This window comes from Eleginops maclovinus, chromosome 15 (assembly GCF_036324505.1).
Source record: "Eleginops maclovinus isolate JMC-PN-2008 ecotype Puerto Natales chromosome 15, JC_Emac_rtc_rv5, whole genome shotgun sequence".
Lineage (NCBI taxonomy): Eukaryota > Metazoa > Chordata > Actinopteri > Perciformes > Eleginopidae > Eleginops > Eleginops maclovinus.
Window position 1 is genome coordinate 15,737,736 of NC_086363.1, and position 25,971 is coordinate 15,763,706.

At 42.1% G+C, this 25,971-nt stretch overlaps 2 protein-coding genes across 2 annotated transcripts; both read left to right on the forward strand.

Annotated features, from left to right (window-relative positions):
* Positions 1 to 369: 369 nt before the first annotated feature.
* On the forward strand, positions 370 to 9,356 carry psmc1b (proteasome 26S subunit, ATPase 1b). The gene is made up of 11 exons (XM_063901970.1): positions 370 to 442; positions 983 to 1,036; positions 1,508 to 1,604; positions 2,814 to 2,938; positions 3,122 to 3,307; positions 3,440 to 3,568; positions 3,781 to 3,877; positions 4,760 to 4,949; positions 5,562 to 5,713; positions 7,701 to 7,855; positions 9,014 to 9,356. The coding sequence occupies exons 1-11, from the start codon at positions 440 to 442 to the stop codon at positions 9,146 to 9,148; spliced, it is 1,323 nt and encodes a 440-aa protein (XP_063758040.1). The 5' UTR covers positions 370 to 439; the 3' UTR covers positions 9,149 to 9,356.
* Positions 9,357 to 14,488: 5,132 nt separating this feature from the next.
* Positions 14,489 to 25,558, forward strand: calm1b (calmodulin 1b). Its single transcript, XM_063901717.1, has 6 exons — positions 14,489 to 14,643; positions 19,579 to 19,609; positions 20,404 to 20,547; positions 24,143 to 24,249; positions 24,520 to 24,655; positions 25,405 to 25,558. Exons 1-6 carry the CDS (start codon positions 14,641 to 14,643, stop codon positions 25,431 to 25,433), a joined length of 450 nt encoding a protein of 149 aa, XP_063757787.1. The 5' UTR covers positions 14,489 to 14,640; the 3' UTR covers positions 25,434 to 25,558.
* The last annotated feature ends 413 nt before the right edge of the window (positions 25,559 to 25,971 follow it).

Sequence of the window (25,971 nt, forward strand, 5' to 3'; positions counted from 1 at the left end):
AATGTCAGATGTGACCATTACAACCCATGACCTGTTTTATTAAAACTAGTTTAATAAAGTGTGAAGACAAACTCTGATACAACCGACACATTGTGCTTTTTTAATGAGCTGAACTTTGAAGAGTGTACAAACAACAGACGACGATGGAAGCTACAGTTTGAGTTGTAGACTAAATGGTATATAAATTAACTAAATTAAACTTGTTTACATGTAGTAGAAAGGATTGACATTTAGTGCGATACAAAGGTTGTGTTTTTAAAAAGTCCCAGCTGAATACGTTTTGTTTACATTTAAAGTAATCAACCCGTTAAAGTATTTTGAAATAGGTCTTACCTAGTAAGTGGAGCATTCATTTCAGTCACAGGTGTCTCTTTCCCGGAGATATTTGTCCCTTAGTGTTGCCGTACCGTCTGACGTCACTTCAAAGCGACAAGTAACAATGGTAAGTGAGCAAGCAATTTTCTCTTCGGCTCGTATATTTATTTTACTAAAAGGTTATAATCGCCAATACAACATTACTCAAGACACTTAAAACGTTAACATTCGTGTCGTCACGCAGTTTTATACGGCGTTATGTCTTATTTGTGAACTAACAACTTGAATATAATTGAGAGTAGGATAGAGTCTAAAGCTAGCAACATTAGCTTATGGTTCTCGGTGTGAAGCAGTCGTTATCCTAGCTACTATTAGCATAGTCATTCATATTGTGAAGGGTTGCTTTTCCCGACTTCTATCAAGTGTGTGATGTTTTTTTTGTGGATGACAGTGTTAAAGATGGTTTCTAAAGTAATACAAGCTAACGTGTTGTATTGAGCTATCCTGATAGGTAATGTTAACGGCGACGTAAGCTAACTTCACTGTAAACAGCTAGGCTAATGAGCTACAAAGGGAAACGTCTAACTAACAACTTTTGAAACGCAAAAATGCACTGTTGGATATTTTTCTTTTCAGATGTTTTAACATATATTTGATATTATTTTAGGGTCAAAGCCAGAGTGGAGGCCACGGACCGGGGGGAGGCAAGAAGGATGACAAGGTGAGGATGACACAGCTTCTGCTAGCTTACTGTCTGAACGTTTTGTTTTGCTAGCCAAATATTAACATTCATATGGCTTCTGAACTAAACGAGTTATTCATGGCACAAGAATTCAAAATGAAAAATAGTATTTTAACGTTTTAACACATTTTGCATGTTGCAAAGTTTTGATGATTGAATCTGATGGTTTGAATTGACAGTTAGAGCTGCAGTATATGATTATCAATAAAGTAATTGCCTTATGTTCATTTATTTATTACATATATAAGACATTTTTATTTTGCATAACCTCTCATTGTCTGAAAAGCCATCCTGGTCTACTAAAGGCTCTATTCCAAACAAAACACTTCTGTTCAAATAATGGCTGTTTGTCCCATTGTGTCAAACAATGAATTTATTGCTGTACGTGATGAGATTCTGGCTATTTCCTTTTCTGACATTTGTCTTCATCCCTGTTTGTCCCACCTGAAGGATAAGAAAAAGAAGTATGAGCCTCCAATTCCCACAAGAGTTGGCAAGAGAAAGAAGAAGACCAAGGGACCAGATGCTGCCAGCAAACTACCATTAGGTAAGGAACTGGAAAGGCAAAGACATTTGAAGCCTGTTTTTTCTCTCTGGTGTCTGTTTTGGAGCTGGTTTTCATGGGAAGTATTCAATGCTAAGGTCTCCTTCCTAGCAATATTTTAGCTCACCGGATGTCGAAAGGCATCCTGTGTTTGTGGAAAAGATGTTAATGCTGAAACTACTAAAATCGGGTTAAGAACTGTCCAACGCATTATTAAAAAATGGAAGGACAGTGGGGAAACATCCTCTTCAAGGAAGGAATGTGGTCGGAAAAAAATCTTGAATGATCGTGATCAGCGATGACATTTGGTGAAATCGAATCGTAGAAAAACAACAGTAGAACTCACGGCTATGTTTAATAGTGAAAGTAAGAGCATTTCCAGGCGCACAATGCGAAGGGAACTCAAGGGATTTGTACTAAACAGCTGTGTAGCCGTAAGAAAACCACAGTGAGGCTAATCGGGGAAAAAACGGCTTCAATGCTAGGGAGCATAAAGATTGGACTCTGGAGCAATGGAAGAAGGTCATGTGGTCTGATGAGTCCAGATTTACCCTGTTCCAGAGTGACGGGCGCATCAGGGTAAGAAGAGAGGCGGCTGAAGTGATGCACCCATCATGCCTAGTGCCTACTGTACAAGCCTGTGGGGGGCAGTGCTATGATCTGGGGTTGCTGCAGTTGGTCTGGTCTAGGTTCAGCAACGTGCCCAAAGAATGAGGTCAGCTGACTACCTGAATATACTGAATGACCAGGTTATTCCATCAATGGATTTTTTCTTCCCTGATGGCACGGGCATGTTCCAAGATGACAATGCCAGGATCCATCGGGCTCAAATTGTGAAAGAGTGGTTCAGGGAGCATGAAACATCATTTTCAAACATGGATTGGCCCACAGAGTCCAGACCTGAACCCGATTGAGAATCTTTGGGATGTGCTGGAGAAGACTTTGCACAGTGGTCTTCATCCCTGTTTGTCCCACCTGAAGGATAAGAAAAAGAAGTATGAGCCTCCAATTCCCATAAGAGTTATATATATATATATATATATATATATATATATATATATATATGGATACTCAGATTGTTTACTATATGAACTCCTTATTTGGCTAAATAAAAGACAACATAATGTTACAAGTGCTTTTAGTTGGATGAATTTGCTCTTTGTGTTTGTTTTCATCTAACAATCCATATGCTGACCTGTGTTTGTCTCTCAGTCACTCCTCACACTCAATGCCGCCTGAAGCTGCTGAAGCAGGAGCGGATCAAAGATTACCTGTTGATGGAGGAGGAGTTCATCCGAAACCAGGAGCAGATGAAGCCTCTGGAAGAGAAACAGGAGGTCAGTTCTAGTTATACATATCTCATTTGCTTTTTACCTATGATTTTAGGAAAACAATATAGGAACAATAACCCTATTTGACTCTTTATACTGATTTATCTTGGGTCAAGTCACTGGGGAGAATGGATCTTAACTTCTCCTACCATACAACTTTTGTTAATCCTGGTCGCATCTATTCTATAGGAGGAGAGGTCAAAGGTGGACGACCTGCGAGGGACCCCTATGTCTGTAGGCACTCTTGAGGAAATCATCGATGACAACCACGCCATTGTTTCCACCTCGGTGGGATCAGAGCACTATGTCAGCATCCTCTCCTTTGTGGACAAAGATCTGCTGGAGCCCGGCTGCTCTGTACTGCTCAATCACAAGGTACAATTCAACTCGAGTTCTTATTTTAGGTTTTTTAAATGCATAATTATTCAAGATACGTTTGTGTTGTTTCTGCCAGCTCTTAACCGTACCATAATTCACAAGTTGCCTTTGTTTGTATGTCACTCGTAGGTCCATGCTGTGATTGGTGTGCTGATGGACGACACTGATCCCCTGGTGACGGTGATGAAGGTGGAGAAGGCCCCACAAGAAACCTACGCTGACATCGGAGGACTGGACAATCAGATCCAGGAGATCAAGGTACAAACACTTCCACTGGAGATGATATACAGTTGACCAATGTTTAGCAACCATGACATAATTGAAGCTTTCCCCGTGACATCACTTGCCACTACTATTAGCAGCAGCCAAATTGATCATATTTACTAGACATCCCATAAAATTGAATTGTTTACCTTTTATTTATGTTGACACCAAAGTTGACCATGTATTTTTTGGGTTGGTTTTCATAGGAGTCAGTGGAGCTGCCTCTCACACATCCAGAGTATTATGAGGAGATGGGCATCAAGCCGCCCAAAGGTGTCATCCTGTACGGACCACCGGGCACAGGTGAGTGCTTTCAATAAACGTGGTAACAGCAGCGGCTCTCAAACTCTAAAAAAAAAACTAGAAATAACAAATATGTGAACCTTTTCTCATCTACTTGGACTTCCACCGTATAGTAGGAAAATGATGGAGAGAGATGAAATATATGCTGTATGACCTTATTTTCAGGTTCAGTCACATTAGTATTTTTCAAGTGAAATCCAGAGATAAAGGTCAATTTACCTCAGTTACATCAGTGTGATCATCAGGGAGTGATTTTAAAGGGCACCACAGCAGGGGAGCTACGAGACTGTCACCAGTCTCATGTAGCTATGGGAAGAAATAGAGAATGTGTTCTTCAGTCTGTCCATGTCCGAAAGAGGTTTTTTTTAAATACTTTTTTTACAAGACAACACTTGCATATAAAACAGTATTCCAAAGGGGAGTCTAACTCTTTACACAGTTTAAAGGTTTTGCACCCTGCTCTTTGTGTGAGCTACAGAGACGCAATAATTAGAATAATTGACATGTATGATGATTTTAATTATCTAACTTCTTGCTTTGTTTTTTAAAATCTTTTGCTTCCATTTGATGTGAACCTTTTTACAGAAATGTCTCAAAATGTATATCGCAGATACATTTAAATATCTTTAAAAATGCAATGTCATGGTTTTACCCTCCCAATAATTGATAAAACACCTGGAATTCAACTTCTTTTGAATAAATACCTTTTCTCTATTTTATTGATTTTGATTTAGTCTTTTATTGGACATTATCGTTTAATTTCTCATGGTTATTTACATATCTTTATTCTATGTTATTTTATTTCTCATTTACTACCTGTTTTTAAGATACACTTGAAAATGTGGCACAGGATGACTGTATGTTGTTTTGTGCGATTACCAGGTAAGACTCTGCTCGCCAAGGCCGTAGCCAATCAGACGTCAGCCACCTTCCTGCGCGTCGTGGGCTCTGAGCTGATCCAGAAGTACCTGGGAGACGGGCCCAAGCTGGTCCGGGAGCTGTTCAGGGTGGCAGAGGAGCACGCGCCCTCCATCGTCTTCATCGATGAGATTGACGCCATCGGAACCAAGAGGTACGCAGACGTCTTCTTAAACCTATTTTAGTGCGACAGCGTGAGAGACAAGAGCATCAGAGCGGGATGATGCATCACCCTTTGGTGTCGGGGAGTCAGAAGTGGGTGACAAGGTGTTGATATATAACAGTTTTATTTTGAATCAGTACTTAACAGCTCAGCCTAATTAACATATTTCATGAGTTTAAAATGATGCCACCCTGATGAACTGAAGTTTTTACCTTTCAATCTGTACTTTGTAAGGCTGTTACCCAGGTGGTTATGGTGTGAAGCTGAAAAAGAGGACAGTATGAAGAGCAGTTGCCAGAGAATATAGAAAATCAAAAGCTTTGTGCAGTGGTGGAGGAAGGAGTTCTAAACCACAGCATATTGTGTTGTTGGTTAGATTCCTGAAACAGGTTTTACTTTTGCTGATTCCCTTTACTCTTCAAACGTTTTCCGTATCATCCAGTGTTAACATTAAACATCTAACTTCCTGCAATATTCCGTAATCCAATAGAAAAACCCTGTTGGCTTTTAGTCGAGGGGGTCCTTGCTATGCTATCTACCGTCGGCCTACAAAAATACTTTATCACTCTGAACATAAATGTCTACTTCCTGTCTGTCGTGCAGGTATGACTCTAACTCTGGCGGAGAGAGGGAGATCCAGAGGACCATGCTGGAGCTGCTCAATCAGTTGGACGGCTTCGACTCGCGGGGAGACGTCAAAGTGATCATGGCCACCAATCGGATAGAAACCTTGGACCCGGCCCTCATCAGACCCGGTCAGTGACAGTGACTGGATCCGATTCCGCCTTGATTTTGACATCTACAGTATGTCTGGTAGAAATACAGAAAATGGTTTCACTCTGCTGAGTCGTGGCAGGAAATTCTAATTTTGAGATGTTAATTCTCTTCTTCCTCTTTTGCAACTGTTCTTTGGAACCTAGAGCCACGCTACAGGCGGTCACTGGCAGATTTTGATTTACTTTAGCAGAAACCGGTTTTAGTTATGACATACAGTGGTATGCAAAAGTTTGGGCACCCCTTAGGAAAACCACTGCATCAGTTTGTCACTTGCTGAGCTTTTGAAGCAGCAACTTCATTTTAACATATGTTATACCTTATGGTAACAGAAACATCTCAGTAGTGAAATAACTTTTATTGGTCAAACAGAAACATGTTTATGTGCATTCAAACAAAAATAGGCATGTGCATAAATTTGGGCACCCCTAAGAAATAATTCCATTAATATTTAGTATTGCCTCCTTTTGCTGCAATAACGGCCTGTAGACGCCTCCTGTAGCCACAGACAAGTCCCTTAAGCCTGGCAGGTGGTATTTTGGCCCATTCTTCCACACAAAACGTCTCCAGTTCAGTCAGGTTTCTTGGCCTCCGTGCATGGACAGCCTTCTTCAAATAAATCCATACATTTTCAATGATGTTAAGGTCTGGGGACTGGGATGGCCATTCCAGAACATTGTACCTGTGCTTCTGCATGAATTCCTTGGTGGATTTTGATCGGTGCTTAGGATCATTGTCCTGCTGAAAAATCCAACCCCGGCGTAGCTTCAACTTTGTGACTGACTCTAGAACATTCTTGTCAAGAATCTCCTGGTACTGTAAGGAATTCATGTGGCCCTCAACTTTAACAAGTTTTCCAGTACCTGTGCTAGCCACACAGCCCCATAACATGATAGATCCTCCACCAAATTTTACAGTGGGCAACAAGTTCTTTTCATTGAATGCAGTGTGTTTTTTTCGCCATGCATACCTGTTCATGTTATGACCAAATAACTCAATCTTGGTCTCATCTGACCACAGTATTTTGTTCCAAAATGCTTCTGGCTTGTCCAGATGTGCTTTTGCATACCTCATGCGACTCTTCTTGTGATTAACACTCAGGAAAGGCTTTTTGCACATCACCCTTCCAATGAGCTCTTCCTGGTGCAAAGTACGCTGGATTGTGGAACGGTGAACAACTACACCATCAGCAGCCAGATGTTGTTGTAGTTCTCTGGAGGTGGTCTGTGGCTTCTCTGTGACCATTTTCACCATCCTTCGCCTGTGCCTTTCCCCTATTTTTGTCGGCCTACCACATCTTTCCTTCACACGGACTGTTCCTGTGGCCTTCCATTTCACAACTACGTTTCTGACTGTGGAGACAGACAGTTTAAACCTGTCAGATAATTTTTTGTACCCTTCTCCTAATTTATAATGTTGGATTATCTTAGCTTTCAGGTCAGTGGAGAGTTGTTTTGAGGTCCCCATCTTGCCACTCCCTAAGAAAGAACCTAGGCCAGGCACAGCCAGCTATTACCTATGTTAAATAGCCTTTTTCATGATTGGTTCCACCTGTCTTTGTAATTGAAGGTCTAATGAGCTAATCAAAGCAATTTTGTGCAGCAACCTGTCAGCTATAAATCCGTACAGGTGTTGAAATGAATGCTATTTATAAGGGTGCCCAAACTTTTGCACATCCCATTTTTTGCATTTTATTTTATTATAATAAAACTATGTAATGCTACCCTAAGAATTTTGGTCTGGAAAACACTAAAACGTCTACATCTTTGTAGGAAAACAAATGTTGTTGCTGTGATCTTCTATTATAAAGGAAAAGCAAATTGTCATGAAATCTCAGAGGGGTGCCCAAACTTTTGCATACCACTGTATGTACTTATTAACAGTTATTTATAAGTTAGTTTTAACTGTTAATTACCTATCAAATCTGCTTTAAAATGCTTGACCAAACTGTACCTTTGTCCTCCTTAGGGAGAATCGACCGTAAGATCGAGTTCCCCCTCCCCGATGAGAAGACCAAGAGGAGGATCTTCAATATTCACACCAGCCGTATGACAGTAGCAGATGATGTCACCCTGGATGACCTCATTCTGGCTAAGGACGACCTATCAGGAGCAGACATTAAGGTAAGAGGCAGATTAACAAAAACTTAGTGCCAGCTTGGCTTTTCACCTCCTTATTCACATCAAACAAACAGGCCAATTAAAAATATACGTTTCCCAATCAGATATTACACGCACTGCATGATGGATAGGCCTGATGGTTCAAGTTGATTATTTCTTCTTGTGAGTTGTTTCTTAGCCACATATGTAACAGTGTCTGTGGGAGTCGTAATTTAAGAGTGGATTAAGCAGTGAGGATAGGCCAATCAGGGTGCATGCTGGGACTGGACCTGTAGTCTGTCTGGTTTCTTAATCTCCTCCGACCCGCTTCTGTGACCATTTATTTATTGTGTGATTTTTTTTTTTTTTTTAAGGTCTTAGCACCGAGGCATCTCACACAGTGGCTCAGCAGAAAGCAGGAACACATAATTAAGGGGCTAAATGATAGTAGCATCAACACTTATTTGATTGTGTTATGTCCTCCATTCAAGAAGATCTAATCCAAAGTTTACTGTCTCACTGACTCCGCTCTGCTGCCCTCATGTGGCGCCTGGCAGAACTACACCATGAGTCCGTTAACGGCATCCTGTATGCTAAGTTACTTTGTAGATTTAATTTCTTTACCATCATCAATATGATCAAGTAAATATGTTTTCATTTACAATTAGTGGTATTGAGCAGAAATGAGTTCCTACATGAAGCAAAGAGTACGCTTTTAAGTGATCTGAACTGTATGCCGGTTAGAATGATTTAATAGGTGAAAAGTTGTTATCATTTAATGCAAATCACCTTCTGCCTGGGTTCAAACCACATTTGAACTGTTATGTTTAAAGGTTAGGAATTTGCTTGACTTTAAGTATACTCCTTGACAAATGCTGCATTTTAAACATCTGATTTCAATCTTGCATGTAAAACAGATCTTTAATATTTGAAATTAAACTTACTGTAGTCATGTTTGTGGTCCTCTGGTGGCACAAGATACAGAGCAGAATGGAGCTAGCAAAGCCTGAAATAATCATAGGCACAAGGTTCATTTGAACATCAGGAAACATTAAAAAGGTGACAATACACACTGACTGCTGAGGATTAAAAGAGATTATTTTTTACATTTTATCATCAAAACTTAATTTATCCAGGTGAAAATTGATGTATTAACTTATTTCCTCTCCCTGTGTCCTCCAGGCCATCTGCACAGAAGCCGGCCTTATGGCTCTGCGGGAGCGCCGTATGAAAGTCACCAACGAGGACTTCAAGAAGTCCAAGGAGAACGTGCTGTACAAGAAGCAGGAGGGCACACCGGAGGGGCTTTACCTCTAACCTAAAAACTCTGATGTATCTCTAGGGCCCCCCCCCCCCCCCCACCAACCAACCTAAACCTTTCTCTATCTATCGCTGTGTGAAAGAGAGGAGGCTGCAGCCGAGTTGTGTGCCTCCCCAGAGAGAGTTTTGATATATTTTCTGCATGTCTTGTATGGCTTTATTCCACTCTCCTGTTACCGTTATGTGAATAAAACAACAAAAGAAATAGTCGCACTGTGTTTTCTGGAGCATTCGTTTGTTGACGTCTGCTTCTCATCAGATGTATGTTGAGCTAATCGCTGCTTTAATATCTTTATAATGAACTATCATTCAATTAGTTCAGTCTGTGTGGCTGGAATCATCCAGGTTTTTGTGCCGTGCTTTTATCGCACACTTCCTGATGATGATGCGTGTTATTTTCAGAGCTAGGAGACGGGCCGGAAACGATTGCCCCATCCGTTTCCCTTTTCCTCTACTCATTACTACAGTAGATATTCCCACACAGTTTTGACATAATTCAATCTCACGGTTACAAAATGTCATAACACACGGCATTTTATTCGGACATTACCTCCTATCATTGCACTAACGCTTCCCTCTTAAAGGGGCCATCGGTAATAAGTGAATTTGGGTGTGTTTTCCACACATGATCACAGGTTTTGCAGGGGGGATGAGTGCATTTTTATTCAACGGGCCTTTAGATTATTACACCGCAGTTAAGTGACTCGGAGCTAAGCTGCCCTTGCTGCAGTCTGACATGCGGAGAGCAGCGGCGGTGATTTAATTCCTCTTGATGTGGAGCCATGTGTAACTCAGTGCTCAGCAGAAAGTGGCCCCCATGCAGCAAGCATCGAACCACTGCTGCAGCCCCCCGCCCCCCCTCCCTCCTCGTAAAAAACACTCTCCTTATTAAATCAGTCGCGCATTTCAACTGCAGCTCATACATTGAGCAAATGGAAGAAGGGGGAAAAAAACAAATAGTTTTCAATCAACTGTGGTGAGTTAGTATCGGAGGGTAACAGGAAGAGGGGTGTGTGTGCTGTAATTAATCGTTTGCCCTGCCAGCTCAAGGCAAACTGAGGGGCTGGGTGTTTTTGTTTTTTTTTAAAGCACCCCTCCTCAAGGGAGTGCTCAGATACTGATAAAGGGAAGATACGGCAGGGCGGAACATGGTGTTGGCATTCTCTGAAATGTCATCATTCACGATGTGTACAGATTGTGCTCAGCTTATACGCAAGTAAAAGCCTCATTTCGAGATCATTAACTCCCAAACACGTGAAAGAAACCAAACAAACTGCAAAATGTACTAACAATTGCCAAGCTTTTTATTTGTAGGGGATGGAGATAAATTATTTGCCAAACAAATCCTACAACAATCTTTTCTTTTTTTTTTAAAGTGGGACGTATTCCACCATCAGAGCTAAAAGCAGCATATTTTTACAGATTTAACACAATATTAGGCATTTTGGTAGTTATAAATTGCATTTTGTAGACATTGTTACCTTTACTTCTTATGTTTACATGAATGTGTTTTATTATAAAATGGAGAAAAAGTCACAAAACCCAGGATAAATATATTCCGATTCTGAATAAACTGATTTGATATAAGTGTGGCATCTGTGCTGACAAGCCCCTCTTGAAAGCTGAATTTAATTGACCTTCTATAGTGGCAGTCAAGGGTTTCTGGCGAGGATAGGTGACCTGACGCAGGGAAATAAAATACAATGCTCATCCCCCCCACCTCTGTGACTGCCAAGAGTAAAGCCATTAAAAAAAGAAAGTTGTGAGTTAGTGACTGGGAGACGCAAAGCAGCAAGAAAAATCTGCTTATGCAACGTCTAATTCCTCGTGTTAAACAGGGCCACACATTGAACGAATTCAGCTAGAAGTCCCGATTAGTTCCACTAGATTAACAAATAAAAAAGCCCAACTTGAGTTAGAGCTACTTTTTAAAGAATTTGCTCCGTTGTGCTGAAATGCTCATGGAGATTTCCACACACGCTATAAGCAGCTGCTCCTCTCTGGGTCTACAGCAACAACAGAAAAGCCTACTTCATATGATTGATGACAAACATATACACATGCACATAAAAAAGCCGATATAATAAAACAAGCCACAGCACTGTAATATAATCAGCAGTACTGCAGCATGCACACTATCAAGTATACTGTCCACAAATTCAATAAAAACAATACACTTTACTATTATATTATACTCTTGCTATAATAAAATATACATATTTATTTATTTATATATGAATCAAATGTGTCAGACCCTTTATGATGGGTTTGAACGTTTTTTTATGTAATGCTTTAAAACACCACGATAAAATTAATGTGTAAAGCAGATTACATTCTATTGTTTGTTTGCATAAAAATGTTTATAATACATACGTCTAATGGTGATCTCCACTACCTATGAGTATATTGAAGTGTTTGTCAATGTACAATTGTAACACAATTCATTTTGTTTTATATTGCTCATTAATTAAGTGTCAAGGTAAGGAGTTTATTTCCTCAGTGTCTCTTAAATTGTCTGAAAATGTAAAAATCAAATAAATTCTCTTTCAGTTTAGACGACCTTCAAAATATTTATGGCTCGTTAGAAATCTGTTTTTCTGATAAATAATGGTCAATTATTCCACAGAATGGAACAGAGCAGTTTTCTTTAAAATCATTAGTTTAGGACTGTGGAAAAGTGACCTTATTATTCATTTCCACATTCGGAAAGTCTAATTTGAGGGACACAAACCAACGTTTTACAGCCTTGAATTTGTATTTAAACACACAGTGGTGTCCATGGGATGCTTCTTTTTGTGCTTTCTGTATTTGTTGTTGATTTTATGTCTTGTTTTGTTGTTATTCGTCTCAGTTTGAAGTGTTTATTTCATCGTTTAGTTTTCTTTCTGGTCATTTGTGTATGCTTTGGGTCAATTTGTTTTCATGTGTCTTTGAAGACGTTTGCTTATTTTTGTTTGAATGTGTCACTTTTGGTCACTTTGTTCTCTTTTTTCGTGTTGAAGTCATTTTGTGGCTTTTTGGTAGTTTTCTCTCTCTTTTTAGCCATTTGTGTTTGTTGTTTGTCACATGTTTGTACTATTGTGTGTCTTTGAAAACAATGTGAGTGTTTTTAAGTTATTTGTGTTTAATTTGTGTAATTGTTGTGTATATTTGTGATCCTTTGTGCCTGCTTTTGATAGTTTTACTTCTCTTAGTGGTCATGTCGTGTCTCATTGTGGTGGTTTGTAATTTTTTGTGGACGTTTTGCGTGACATTGCGTTAGGTGAAGGACATGGGGTGGGAAAGTCATATAAATCTGTTTAGATGTTAGTTAAGTCTGAAGGCCTTCTGTACTTTGAAAATAAAAACACAGCTATAAGTAGGGAATCATTTCAGCAACCCATCAAATTACAGTAACTAACCACTTGTAGTTGTTGGTCCATGTGTGTTATAACACTGTGTCCACTGGGTGGTGCTTGTGTTAGATACACTGTACAGGCTGGACGATTTATTCTGTATGTGTGTACACTACGACAACACAGCGATGATATCTGCTTCTCCAAATTCTGCGTCGTCATTCTACCAACAGAAGTGAAATACCTTTCATTGTAGAGGTCGAGTCCTTAGTAAATGACTCGACTGCTCGTTTTTGACATACAATGCAACAAACCACCGGCTGTGTATCTACCTACCGCTCAGATAAGAAGGCACCATGCTTCATGTTAATTCCACGTAGGCCTTCGTACTTTGTAGTAGCCAATAGTAAATCTGCGCACTTCCCATATCGAGCCTATGAAACATTCACTCCGCACCAATGAAAAGCTGTCGCATTTTCCACCCGTCTCGATCAAATAAATTAAAATAATGTCAGACATCTATAAAGCGTTGTAAACTCGGCGTTGAATAGTGCGTCTGTTTTTAAATTTCCTGTATTTATATTTATTACATTTTCATCAAGTGCCCTGCCTGGTGCAATGCAGGTCCCGTGTAGCCAATCGATGCGGCCGACACATGGAGTATAATATTGCAGGTCTGCAGTGGCCAATCAGAAACGACATCACACACCGGCACAGCAAACTCTCCAGTGTCAGCCGGGCTGCTTCCTAAACTGGAGATATCCTTCCGCGGCTGAAACTAGTACTCTCTGTTGGGAGAATCTAACTCTCTTCCTGAAATGATAGGGTGAATACATGGTAGCTAATGCACTATTGTAGATTTTATTTATGTGAAGTTAATAATAATAATAATAATAATAATAATAATAATAATAATAATAATAATTCAGTGAAATTCAGAGTTCTAAAATGTATATGCTCCAATTTAAAGGCATAGTCTGCATTTTCTTTTCAAGCCCATGAGTTTGATTATGGTGTTCTTATTTGCTACAAATGGCATTACAATTACAAATAAACCATTAAATTAGTCTTTAGTGGATATTGCCAGATGTATACTTTAGTTCGTGCCATGTGCTTATTTTCTGAAATATACAGTATTATCATAGTCACTTTGCCAAAAGCAAACCATCTTCACAATTCTAAACTTTTGGTTTTGATTTATTTTGCCATGAAAGAGATTTTCCCTGAAATAGGACAATGAAAAATGGGAAGAATTTCATACTATAGCAAAGTCTTTCTCAATAAATGCCAATTACTTAGAATGTTTAGTGTGCTCTGGACATTTACATATAGGATGATAAAGATAGTGACTGACTAATATATTGCCCTCTCAAAGGTAATTCTGGTCTTTATATACAACCGGAATACCACAATAGCTATAGACTTAACTTTAATTTGCCGCTTCATTCTACTTAATCTAATTTAGCCTTAAAAACTATTTAAGGCCTAACAAACAAACTCCATAAAATAAGGTATGCTTCTCGAAAGTGCAAAAAAAACACAGAAAAACGGATTTTAAAAAGTCAGAAAATGGCCTCCAGTTGGTGATTATGTAGAGCAAATATGCATTTGTTTAAAAGTGAAATTGAATAAACATTCATGCTATCTTTACAGGACTTTATACTCAAACAACTCGGGCACTGTGCTAAAATAGAGGTCAGTGGTAAACTAAGCAATACAACTCAACCTAAAGATTATTCTAAAATAATAGGTTTGATCTCAATGTGTAGGCTACTATGTGTTATGTGTAATGTTATGCATCAATCTCTATTGACAAAAAACCTTATAAAATGATGACTTTAGCAATAATAAACCAAATATCCACTGCATCCTTGTTGAAGTAGTTTAACATGATTGTAAGTATGCACTCCATGCAATGCAGGCGTTTTTTAGCCCGGTGATTGGCATGTCTCCTGCTGGAGGCCTGCGCCGCTGCAGCAACCCTGAGTTGAAATAAGGAAGTGAGTGATCAGTGCTAGTGTGGCGGAGGGATACACAGGCAATCCCCATTCTGGCCACGGCCAATATACACACTCCTAACCCGCCAGTGGAACTCCATCTAAGGAACGACCACACTCTGCCTCCACAGACCAACAAGCACACAACCCATCCGACATGGTATGTATCGTCATTCATTGTGTGCAGGGAGAAAATGTGTTTTAATTGCGAGATAGCATGCTTACTACAAGTGTAAACCCGATCTATCTTTTCATTTGCGATTCACCCATTGATTCCGCTTACGAGCTATTTGTATGCGTAGAGGAGACGGAAAACGCCCGTAAACGGCATTTTATGTGTTCTATCCATTGCATTGGATAATGTGACGCAATATTATGGTCTTACTTGCTTCGTGTTTAGTGATATATGCCTGAAGTTATGTTCATCTTCATAATGGGACAGTATTTCCTCATAACTGCGCAATTCATACAGCATTATTGTATTCGGTTGGTCGGGCCAAGAAGCTGCTTAACGGCTGCATGGTGCAGCTTGAATTATGTTGGACTGAATTTTGTAGTGAGCTATTCTGGGCCATTACAGCGCAATTCTGCAGTCATAAATGCATTAGGGTGCATGTAGCACTCCGCCTTAGTAGCACGAGAGCGTTGAGAAGCCTACATAAGGTTATTAGAGCCACGCGCTGACATTTTCACATCAAAGCCAACATGTCTCAAGTCGTATGTTCGAGAGATATCCATGTTTTATTCTGTTTCCGCCGCCTGAACACGGTGAACCCGTAAATGACGTCTCCTCTACTCAAGAAAAAAACTGAGCAGGCTGCATTTGGCTTCCTCTTTTTCTATGTTGCACCATCTTGGCTCTCGGAACAGATCCGTGCCGTGATATGGGAATGGCACTGTTGTATCTTGTCATTGTTCCGCAACGGAAACTGACCATAATTGCAATGTTATAGCTACATTGTATCGCGTGGCCATTAAAGTGTACTAAAAAAACGATATGGGACGCAGTTCCGCCTTCACTGCAGGCTCTTAGGCTGGGTTATCTATCGGTGTTATGTCGCCTGATTTGGTTGCCTCTTTGCAAATTTCGATGTTATGCAAATATCTGCGAGTTGTCGGAGAAGCTCTTTCTGGCACTTGCCACCACAAAACAGCAACAGCTGGGAAGTCAGTCCACTTTTTCCAAAACAACGAAATGACTATTCTAAAGAGATATATCCCAGGACCAGCACAGCCTATACATTTTTAAAAAGGTTAGGCCTACGTATTATTCTGCAGGAAGTCCGGAGAAACCGCAATGTCTCAATAGGCCACAGTGACTTGCAAAATGTGCACTACAAAATTCTCAAAAATTTCACAAGATGATTTCACACAAACTGTAAGCAGCTAATGAAGCAAAGATTCACTTGCACGTCACGAGATGAAAATCTGCACGCGTAAAAGAGGCCTTCAACCCATTGATTATCAAGCCTGATAGATCATTAATGGCCCAAGGGAGTCAAGAAACTGTACAACTCCTTTCCCCTCTCCACTGTGATCAAATATCCCATATATGGCATCGAACTGCGAGACAGTTTCACGTTGCAACACAGCACAGTAATTGGAGTGTAAAGCGTGATTGTTATGGAGTTAGTCTGTGTATCAGCATCCCTGAAAAGTTTAATCCACACGCATAAGCCCCCTGTCTGCAACAATATAGCCATTGAAGGGGAAACAGTCTCCCCCATTGAGGTGGAAGTATCGAATAAGTAGTCGGACCTTGCTAGGGACCTATCACATTCCTGTAACGCTGTTGTTTGCTGATGCATGTTTAGTAACTTGAAGGACATCCGATCCGCTGCAATGAATAATTAATATGCTTGGCGGCAACACCTAGCCATGTCCCATGTGCCCAGTGTCTCTGAGCGATAAAGTGCTCTGTGTGGTGCGGAGGAGTACCCAGCCTCCCACCACCATCAGGCCATATGGTGGACCAGCCTTGTCCGCAGGGTGTGGGGAGGCTGGTGTTGTTTACACCCACCAGCCTTACCCATCTTTTTTTCCTCCACTCCACCCCTCCAGACACAGCCCGGGCCTCGAGGCCTCATTGTCTTTTGTCCAGCCTGAAAGACAAGAGGCGTTTAGGGCTATGTGGAGCTCAGTGCTGCTATAGAAAGGAAGTGTGCGTCCCACACTAACTCTTTGTGTTAGGATGAATGGAAGCGTGTGTGTGCTATTGTGAGTTTGTGTGTGTCAAACCCATCTGTCGGAGTGACAGCCGGTTGTGCATCTTTCACTTGGTGACTATAAAGAACCCACATCAGGATTTATTTATCTGGCATCTAACAGTGACATATTATTATAGGGCTTGGCAGTATGGGGAACATGTTGTATCACAACCTTTTTATCCATTTGGCGATAATATCGATTAAACATTGGCACTTTCACAAAATGATAACCAATGAGATTTTTAAAAATCATCAGTAATGAGGATATAAGGAAATCGTAGAACATCTACAACAGTCTGGTCCATAAGTCCCTTACTGTAATGCCGCCTTTGAAACCAGGAAAAAAAACACTTATGCCATATTACAATATCCACAATCTAATGCCACATCTAGTCTCGTATCACAATATTGATATAATGTTAATATACAAAATAACTCTATATCAGCAATTTGAAAAGTGCCTACAGCGCTGACAACAGGGTTATTAGGAAGAAGATTAGCGTTCTCTTAAACCCTTTTTCATCACCTATCAAATTAAACCTAGTGTGAACAGAGAACGATGCAGTATGTTTATACAAGGGTATCAACTGAGAGCACCAGATATTTCTCACTGCCTCCCACAGTTCTGTTTGGAGCGAATTGCTGGGGCCGGCTTCCCGGGCAACAGTGGGAGTGGTTGACCTACTCGTGCCAGCAAACTGCTGCCAGCAGTATCCCCCGCCCCCTGCAATCCCCAAACACTCACACTCGGGTTCCTCTACAAGCTGTTATAAGCCTGGCAGTGAAAAGCCCTGTCCAGAGGACAGTGTGGACAGTGAATCACAGGGAGTTTCCTCTGAACAGTATGTCACATATAGGGTGAGAGAAACACGCAGAGGGGAAAGGTCTAGAGGAGGAGTTGGTATAGGCCAAAGTCCAAAGTGCCAGGGGAAGTAGGAAGAAGGAGGAAGGGATGGGCCAGTAGTTGAGGCCCCAACAGCTTGGGCCTAAGCCAGGGGAGGATCCATAGCACTGAGTCACCAAACCCCACACCCAGTCCACTTAGAGAGACAGCAGGGGACAGAGAGACGCAACAGGAACGACAAAGCATGACAAAGAAGATGACTAAGGGGAAGATAGGAATGGAGATATCAACAGAGCAAGACTGAGAAATGTACAATAGAAAGAGGCAACACAAAACACACAGACCAGAGAGAGAATATTGGTCGAGCTGGGTGGCATTTTAGAATCAGGAAAATGTCAAGAGACAAAGCCAGAGCGGCTTTGTCTCTTGACATTTTCCCGATTCTCACAGTGGAAATGGAGTCAGGAAAGGGGGGAATTGAGGGAGGAGAAAAGCATTGAATCATGTCAGCTGATTGTATGAGCGCCGCTGATGTTATCCGTGAAACCCCTCGCTGGGCCGGATCAATCCATCCTGTGGCTGCTACTTCTTCAGCCATCAGCAGAGGCTTTTATTTTTGACAAGTTAAAGGTCAGCTCTGCTAAATCTTATCCAGTCCAACCCAATCCACTAATTGAGCAACACATTCAATTTACTACCTAGATTTACAAAACAAAATACCCTCACTTCAAAACATAGAGTTTACAAGGCTCTGATTTCCACAACCCTGGGCATTGAAGGTTTTCTTTGCAGTATCCACAGCTGCATTGCTTGTTCACACACATCAACACACCAATGTGATGGAGGAATTTTCGTTGAGGCAGAACTGGCAACTATGACTAACTCACAGGAAACATGGGGATGGAAAGTGTTGGTGTTGAGGAAAAATGCACCTTCAGCGGGACTGCACACATGTTTGTGTGTGACCTTATGTGCACATCTGCGACTGCTAGTGTTTATCTGTGTGTGTTCCTTTGCTGCCAAGTGTGGTCTGCTAACAATAATAATTAAAGAAACTCTCTTTTTACAATATAAGGGATGGGAGGGTACCTGTGGAATTTATTTGCTCCTCAAGCTTGACACTTTACTGCTGAGGGTCGGAAAACTGCTTCACAAAGAAACTTGATACTTCTATGCAAAAGGCCTGGCAGTGGATGCTTCACCTGCAAACCATTTAAAACTGGTGTGAGTCACTATCAGCCATCGCACAGCCGCAGCTAGTGAAGGGGAACAGGCTGGGAGGGGAACCAATCTGCGCCAACCCAGCAGGCCATTTTTTTCCTGTTGGTCAGCATGACCATGGAAAATGCTGCTATGCTGATATGTCCCGAAACAACCCCGCCTAAACAGTCCCTTCTGGTCTGGAGACAGCACTTCATCCGTTTTATTACGGCATCCCACTGCCAGAGCAGTTCCTCTTGGGTAGACCGCCATGCTGTAGCCTACTTTTCTGACATCGTGTGAGTCAATCCCACAGAGCCACTTACCAGCCGGAAATTTAATTTTGTGCAGTTCCATTGTGGAGCTCTTTAATGTGGTAGCTTTACGAGACATCCCGATAAGGCCTCTGTTATATTAGCTGAGTCTGATAACTCAGTTAGAATCAGAATTAGTTTTAAAACAAAGTCAATGCGTTATCCAATTGATTTTAAACTAATACAGGTTTTGATTCTGAATAGATACAAAGATGTTGAAAATAAATGTAAGAAAGTGACATTGAAGCAATCCTCTTAACTTGTTGAGGCTCCAATGCTACCATGTGTTGCTAGCTAAAGGGGCTAGTAGTGCATTTAGGTTATTTTCATCGGTTAACCGTGTCAGATTCCAACACCGAGGTCAGCAGACCCCTAAACACTGTGACCAGTGTTGAGCCGTGTGGTTGTTGCTGAGTGGGGTGGGGGGCGATGAGGAATGTAATGACGCAACAGTTCAGCATTTGCAATAGCTGCTTTGGTCAGAAACTTCATTGTTCGTAACCCTCTCCCCCTTTTTTTTCCTACCGCAGGCTGACCAACTAACAGAGGAGCAGATCGCAGGTAAGAACAGAAATATTTGTTCTCCTATACCCCCCCCCGACACTCAATTCCTGCCTGTACCTATCCATTCCATATCTCAGTCACATAACCTAGATATTACGTCTAATTAGCTGTTCTGATAGCTTCCACGTCACCAATAGAGAACATGAAATGAAACAGAACATTGAATGATCTGGCCGCCGCCCTCATTTGGTAGATCATTGGCTTTTTCAAAATGAACTGGAAATAAACGGTAAAAGCATCTACAGTATGTCAGGAGTAAAACACACTGAACAGGCAGTTTTTCAGGCCAGCGTATGAGAAGTTTCAATCACTAAGGCACCTTGAAATTCTTGATAAATAAATGATGTGGCCCTTGTTCTAAAATTGGAGTCTGCACAGTTTCTCTCAGCCAAACCCCCTCTGTTGCTAATTAGCTTCTGCTAAGGCTCCAAGGCTGATGCTCAATATTGCCTGCGTCTCCCTTGATGGCTCTTTATGGCCAGTCATTTAGAAGCTCGCTTGTACCAGCTGTTGCAGACAGTTACTACTGTAAACTCACTCAGCTTTCAACCTTCTGCACCATTCTTTTTCACAGTAGGAGAGAACAGTGTGTGTTTTTAGAGCTCAGCTTATTTACTACCTCACGTCTGTGGGTCAGTTAACAAACAAGCATGGATTTACTCAACATGGCTGCTTTTAGTCAGGGATTGATTAACCTTTTCGACCTGACTTCAGCGTCCTAACATAACCCTATTTTGGAACCGCAGTGTAACAGATATCTAACCTCTCATTCCTAACTCTGTTCCCCGCAGAGTTCAAGGAGGCTTTCTCCTTATTCGACAAGGATGGCGACGGCACCATCACCACCAAAGAGCTGGGCACAGTCATGAGGTCGCTGGGCCAGAACCCGACAGAGGCCGAACTGCAGGACATGATCAACGAGGTGGACGCTGACGGTCAGTAAAAATGCTTGGTTTACTCACGTTACCAACAGTTGGGAGTCACTCATTACTGATATGAGCAATTCCTAGAAACGCCCTTGTTAAAGAGGTCATATCAGAGGTCAAATTAGAAATATAGCTTGTAGATTTCTCTTGATTGATCCAAAAGAGGTTCACAATCAGAACTACCTACCTTCAGCAGTTAATATTTGTGGGTTTCACACTATAGACTTCATTTAACACTTACATTTAGAGATATACAGTGCTCGTCAAATAAATAAATAAATACATAAATAATAAAAAGACAATTGGACTAAATCATCATGGGCTGCTAGAAATGTCTTGCATTTTAAAGACAGCAGGGATTTACATCTATTTAATGAATCACAGGGACAGTCAAATCTGTCCCTGGATATATATTTAATGCTTTATTTTCAGGGAAAACTTAAAAAGATGGATGACTGTGATCACATTCTACAAAATCTATTGTAGGAAGGGTTTGACATTTAGCTTTATAAGGTGAGGCAGTTCCCCTCAGAAGCTAACCTTTCCAGCAAACAAACCCATTTTAATCAGTGAAATGATTACAGTTTTAGCTCAATACCGTGTGCCATGGTTCTTTGGGCGATTCATCCATTAATGCCAGTCATTTTCGTTGGAATAGAACCATAATTCCGTGTTACATTTCGTTGCATGACTTCTGTGATAAAACCTCTGTTACAAATGCATAAGGGATTACGAAAGGGAATCCATTACAGCCCCATCTAGAAACACCTCCCTCCCCCTTTCCTACCAACTGTCAACCAACTGTCCACGCCAACTGTCTGGCCAGCTTTACTCTCAGATGACGTGTGTCTCTGTGTCAGCAGTTTAGTCACTGTGTGTTGGGCTCCATCAGAGTTGACAAAGTCAGGGAGATGGGTGCGCAGGAGGTGCTCTCGCTGCTGTTGAGTGGAGCAGGCGAAGTGTCAGAAAGGCTGTCAGCGTCAGCACCCCACGCTGGGTGCCATGATATGGGCGGATTCTTCACCAGAGGTGACCAGAGCCTTTAACCGCCACTGCCTTCAAAAGGCACTGTGAGAAGAGAGTGATATAGAGAATAAAAGGCAGAAAAAAGAGAGGAGTCAGAGAAGATGGCCTGTGCTCACCGTCCTTGGGCTGTGGAGTCGAGGATGTAAAGCTGTCAGTGGACCTTCACCTCAGCGGTGCTCTGTCAGCTCACAGGATTTTGTAAATGGGACTGTATTGATCATGAGGAATCAATTTGGACTGCCTCTTTTTTATTGAAACGCCCTCCCAACAGCCTCCCCCCTTCCGCTAAGTTTCACCCAAGAGCAAACACACCATCACTAACATCCCCTTGTTCAGCCTCTGCCTCCCTTGGCTGATGCAATCTAGGTCAGACAGCAATGAAGCTAGTAATGGAAAATAAAAGTGGTTACATAAGGCCTCGCTGCGCTCTGCACATCCAGTACCCACAATCGGCAGCCATGGGATGTCAGCTGGCCCGTTGAAAATCAGCTTTATTTACCAAACAAGGAGGCTGTGGCAAGGAGTTACAATGAATCAAAATGAGCGGATGGAAGGCAGACAGATGGGCCGCCGCTGAAAGAAACAGTCTCGCGGGCGATTTGATTGTAAAAGCCGAGGTGTAATTTATGAGCAGTTTGGGTTACAGTATCGGATGGCATTCCTGCTGTTTATCTTACACAGAAAAGCACAGCTGCTTGAAATAATACACTGCCTTCCACATTTCGGTATGCAACGGACCCCACCGAGCTTTAGATAAATATGGATGTATGACAAAAGTATTAGCTTTAGTCACAGCAAGTCATCATTACACAACCCTGCGCTTCACTCTCATCTCAGGGAGGGAAGTTGGCTTTATGATGCAGGGAAAGGGATGACCACACACACACACACACACAAGTGCGCCGAGATGCCTCAGCCATAGTTTGCGTCAGCGCCTCTTATGTGTAATCGCACCATCTCCCACTCGGTTCACTCCTTATATTCTCTCCTCTTCACAGCTCCCTCATCACCATCTCCCTCTCTACCACCCACTCCCTCCCTCCCTCGCTTTATTCTCTCTCATTCCCTCCCACCATTTTCTCTCTTTTCCTCCCTATCTTCATCCCTCCTTGCTTCCACCCCTCCCTCCATAGCGGCAGCAGCTGGCTGGAGGTGCAGTTGAGCAGATATCGCTCGAGGGCTGCCTTGCATCTCTAGTCATGGCTCACCCCCCCGTCGGATGGTGGTTGCAGTCCTGCCCTTTCTACAAGACTGGGACAATCCCAACCCCCCCACCCCACTCAAATCCCCAGTGGCAGCATGTGTTCCCTCGGTGCTGCTGGCTGTCTCTGTGTGTTAGATAACAGGTCCTTAGATTGTTACCCCCGGCTATGAGATCACCATCTGCCCCATCACATTACTGCATCCCTTTTTTCTCGTTCCACACACACACACACACACACACACACACACACACACACACACACACACACACACACACACACACACACACACACACACACACACACACACACACACACACACACACACACACACACACATCCACATCCATCCATCCTCGCTCTCTTGTTCTGTCTCTATGTAGCTCTGTAAGGCATGCGCCACCATTGGTTAATCTGCGTACAATCCCTCCGCCCCCATCAGTCCCACCCCGGGGCTAATCCTCCCGGGTGCTTTGCCCTCGGTGTCCCTGACCTCCTCTGCAATCCCCTGATCATTTTTTGGGTTCGGATTTTAATTATTGTACACCGCCATACTCACTCCCAACATTTCCAGTTCTACACAAACGCAGGGTTTACCCCCACCCTTAGATTCACCAGCAACCCTCCCTCCCTGTGGTTGCTGTTAGTGAGCTGCTGAGTTTCTCATAGATCTTTCTTCTGTCAGGAGGGTCTGATCCCCTGGTAATCCCGTCTTGACAACAGTAACATGGATATTGATCCGATCGCACGCACATGCACAGCCACCAGCACAGCAGCTGCCATTACACCACCAGTGCGAAATGGTAGAAGGAAAAGAGGACAAAAAAGGGAGGCTGGAGATAAGGGATGGTGCATAGAAGCTCCCCTGCTCCCTTTCCTTCCAGCCAGGAACACCAGGAGAGATCCTTTGATTTATCCATGCTCCTTAGGGCCGAGCTGCACTGTATACTATACGTCTACATTATGGATGACTGGCCATGGGTCCCCCCTGCAATCCTGCTGAGCTGTGTATAACATATGCAACATATTCCCAGGGCTTCCCTGAGGAAGAAAGGGAAACACTCGCCCTCCCCCCTCCGCTCAGACTGCGGTAGCTGTTTATCACAGGAAAGAAGGTGTATACTAAAGCAATTCTGCCGCCTCTCCCCTCTCAGTTATGGCCAGAACAATAATGGGATAAACACTAGTGTCATATATACACACACAAAAACAAAAAGCCGATGAATTAATGAGCATTAAGTCCTCTCTGAATATTTTCACCCCATTGCTTTTCATCAGCTAAATGCCGGGACGCATTATCTCTACTTACCAGAATTTGCTTTTAAGTAATTGCAATTTCCGCTGATTAAATGTGCCTCACTGGTCTCCCACTGCAGGTAATGGAACCATCGACTTCCCCGAGTTCCTGACCATGATGGCCAGAAAAATGAAGGACACAGACAGCGAGGAGGAGATCCGCGAGGCTTTCCGGGTATTCGACAAGGTAAATAAAGCTTATAGGAGTATATTAAAGGGACATTATTATGTATTATATGCGAATAGTTTCCATTCTTGGCAAAGTAAAGTTTTAGCTTTAATGTGGATTCAAGTCATGTGACAGTGGTAAAGAGTTTTACGCAAGTAATCGGTTTCCAACATCCTGCCCAATTAACACCCAAGGGCACGTCTCCTCATTTAGCACTCTGGTGGGAATTATTCCTATAGGATTTTTGCTTTGGTTTCACAAATGTAATCCCATGCCGCATGTTTCCAGGACGGAAACGGCTACATCAGCGCCGCAGAGCTCCGTCACGTCATGACGAACCTGGGGGAGAAGCTAACAGACGAGGAGGTGGACGAGATGATCAGAGAAGCAGACATCGACGGAGACGGACAGGTCAACTACGAAGGTAAATTGAAAGAGAGTCGTAAAAAAGAAAGTAAAGTGTCACGGTGCACAAATAGCTTCAGTTTCTAGGCCACAGTGTTAGCTTTTATTAAACAGGGGGACCAGAGCACTTCATTTTCCAAGCTGTGTATTTCTCTGAGGGCTCAAAGCAGCCACGCATAATATCAGTTATTAGATGGGGGGCTATAGAGGGAGCCTGCTTAAACAGAGAGGGGAGAAAGCCATCCTTCTGAATTATCATCAGTGTGCTCAGAGCCTTTTCACTCTCTTTTTTCTTCTTGTTGCCTTTTTCCCTTCCCCCTACTTTCGCTCCCATGGCACATTACACGAGAGACTGCGCTCATTTTCTAGAAGGCTGTTGATATATTATGAACAGTCCATAAGTCTGAAAAGTGCCCCACTTCTATACTCCCATTGTACCGCAGACAAAATAAGTACTCAGACAATGAAAGCCTCCTCTTATTTATTTATTTATTCATTTATTTTATACGTGCGGCATGCATATCGCACTGCCAAACTGTAAGCACTATGCCAGAGCTTTTTAATCAACCGGGTTTAATGAGATGAACATGGAAGCCATTTGGAAAGGGGACACTAATTAGGATGTGTGTTCTGATCCTGCCTAAGTTGATTAAAAAATTAATAAAGCATTTAAGAATTTAGCAGGTGAGTGCTCTTACTGGCAACGGTCCGTGCCAAAGCCTTAAGCCTAATGTCCTCATTCTCTTCTCTCTTTCTCCCTCTCTGCAGAGTTTGTACAGATGATGACTGCAAAGTGAAGCTTGCCTGCCCCGTCCTGTCCCCTCTTAGAAGAAAAAAAAAAGGAAAAAAAAATCAAAATGTTTTACTTACCTCTTGGAAAAAAATGTTCATTTATTCATACTGTTTCTGTATAGAAAATAATTGAATGTTGAAATAAAATATCCTTCTGTCCAAACAGGAAAATATAAAAATATACAAAAAATATCTGCATGAAAATGATGGTTAGTGATCCTGTCCCCTCCCCCCGGAGATCAGTTTAGCATCAGTACTTAACAAGTAAAATAATAATATCAAGGAACACTGTAACTACGACCTTCAGACTAAAGCAAAAGCACTTGGCGAACTTCTTCCAGTTCCATTTGCTAGTGGTAAATGTCTGGGCTGGCCATCTCTTCTTTCTCTCTCTGTTTTCTGTTCTTCATGCATGCAGCTTGAGACCGGAGCACTAACCCCCGCCCCCCCATCCCTCCTCCGGGCTACCAGAGCGTGCTGATTCCACTATAAGCTGTCCTCTTGTTGGTTTGGTACAGTTTTTTTGTATTTGGAGAGGAACCC

Excerpts from the sequence above, each read along its gene's own strand:
- calm1b (XM_063901717.1), top strand. Across the intron at positions 24,250-24,519 it reads CTTTCCGGGTATTCGACAAG|GACGGAAACGGCTACATCAG; the intron begins GTAAATAAAGCT and ends GCATGTTTCCAG. Across the intron at positions 24,656-25,404 it reads CGGACAGGTCAACTACGAAG|AGTTTGTACAGATGATGACT; the intron begins GTAAATTGAAAG and ends CCCTCTCTGCAG.
- psmc1b (XM_063901970.1), top strand. Across the intron at positions 2,939-3,121 it reads CTCTGGAAGAGAAACAGGAG|GAGGAGAGGTCAAAGGTGGA; the intron begins GTCAGTTCTAGT and ends TCTATTCTATAG. Across the intron at positions 5,714-7,700 it reads CCCGGCCCTCATCAGACCCG|GGAGAATCGACCGTAAGATC; the intron begins GTCAGTGACAGT and ends TGTCCTCCTTAG.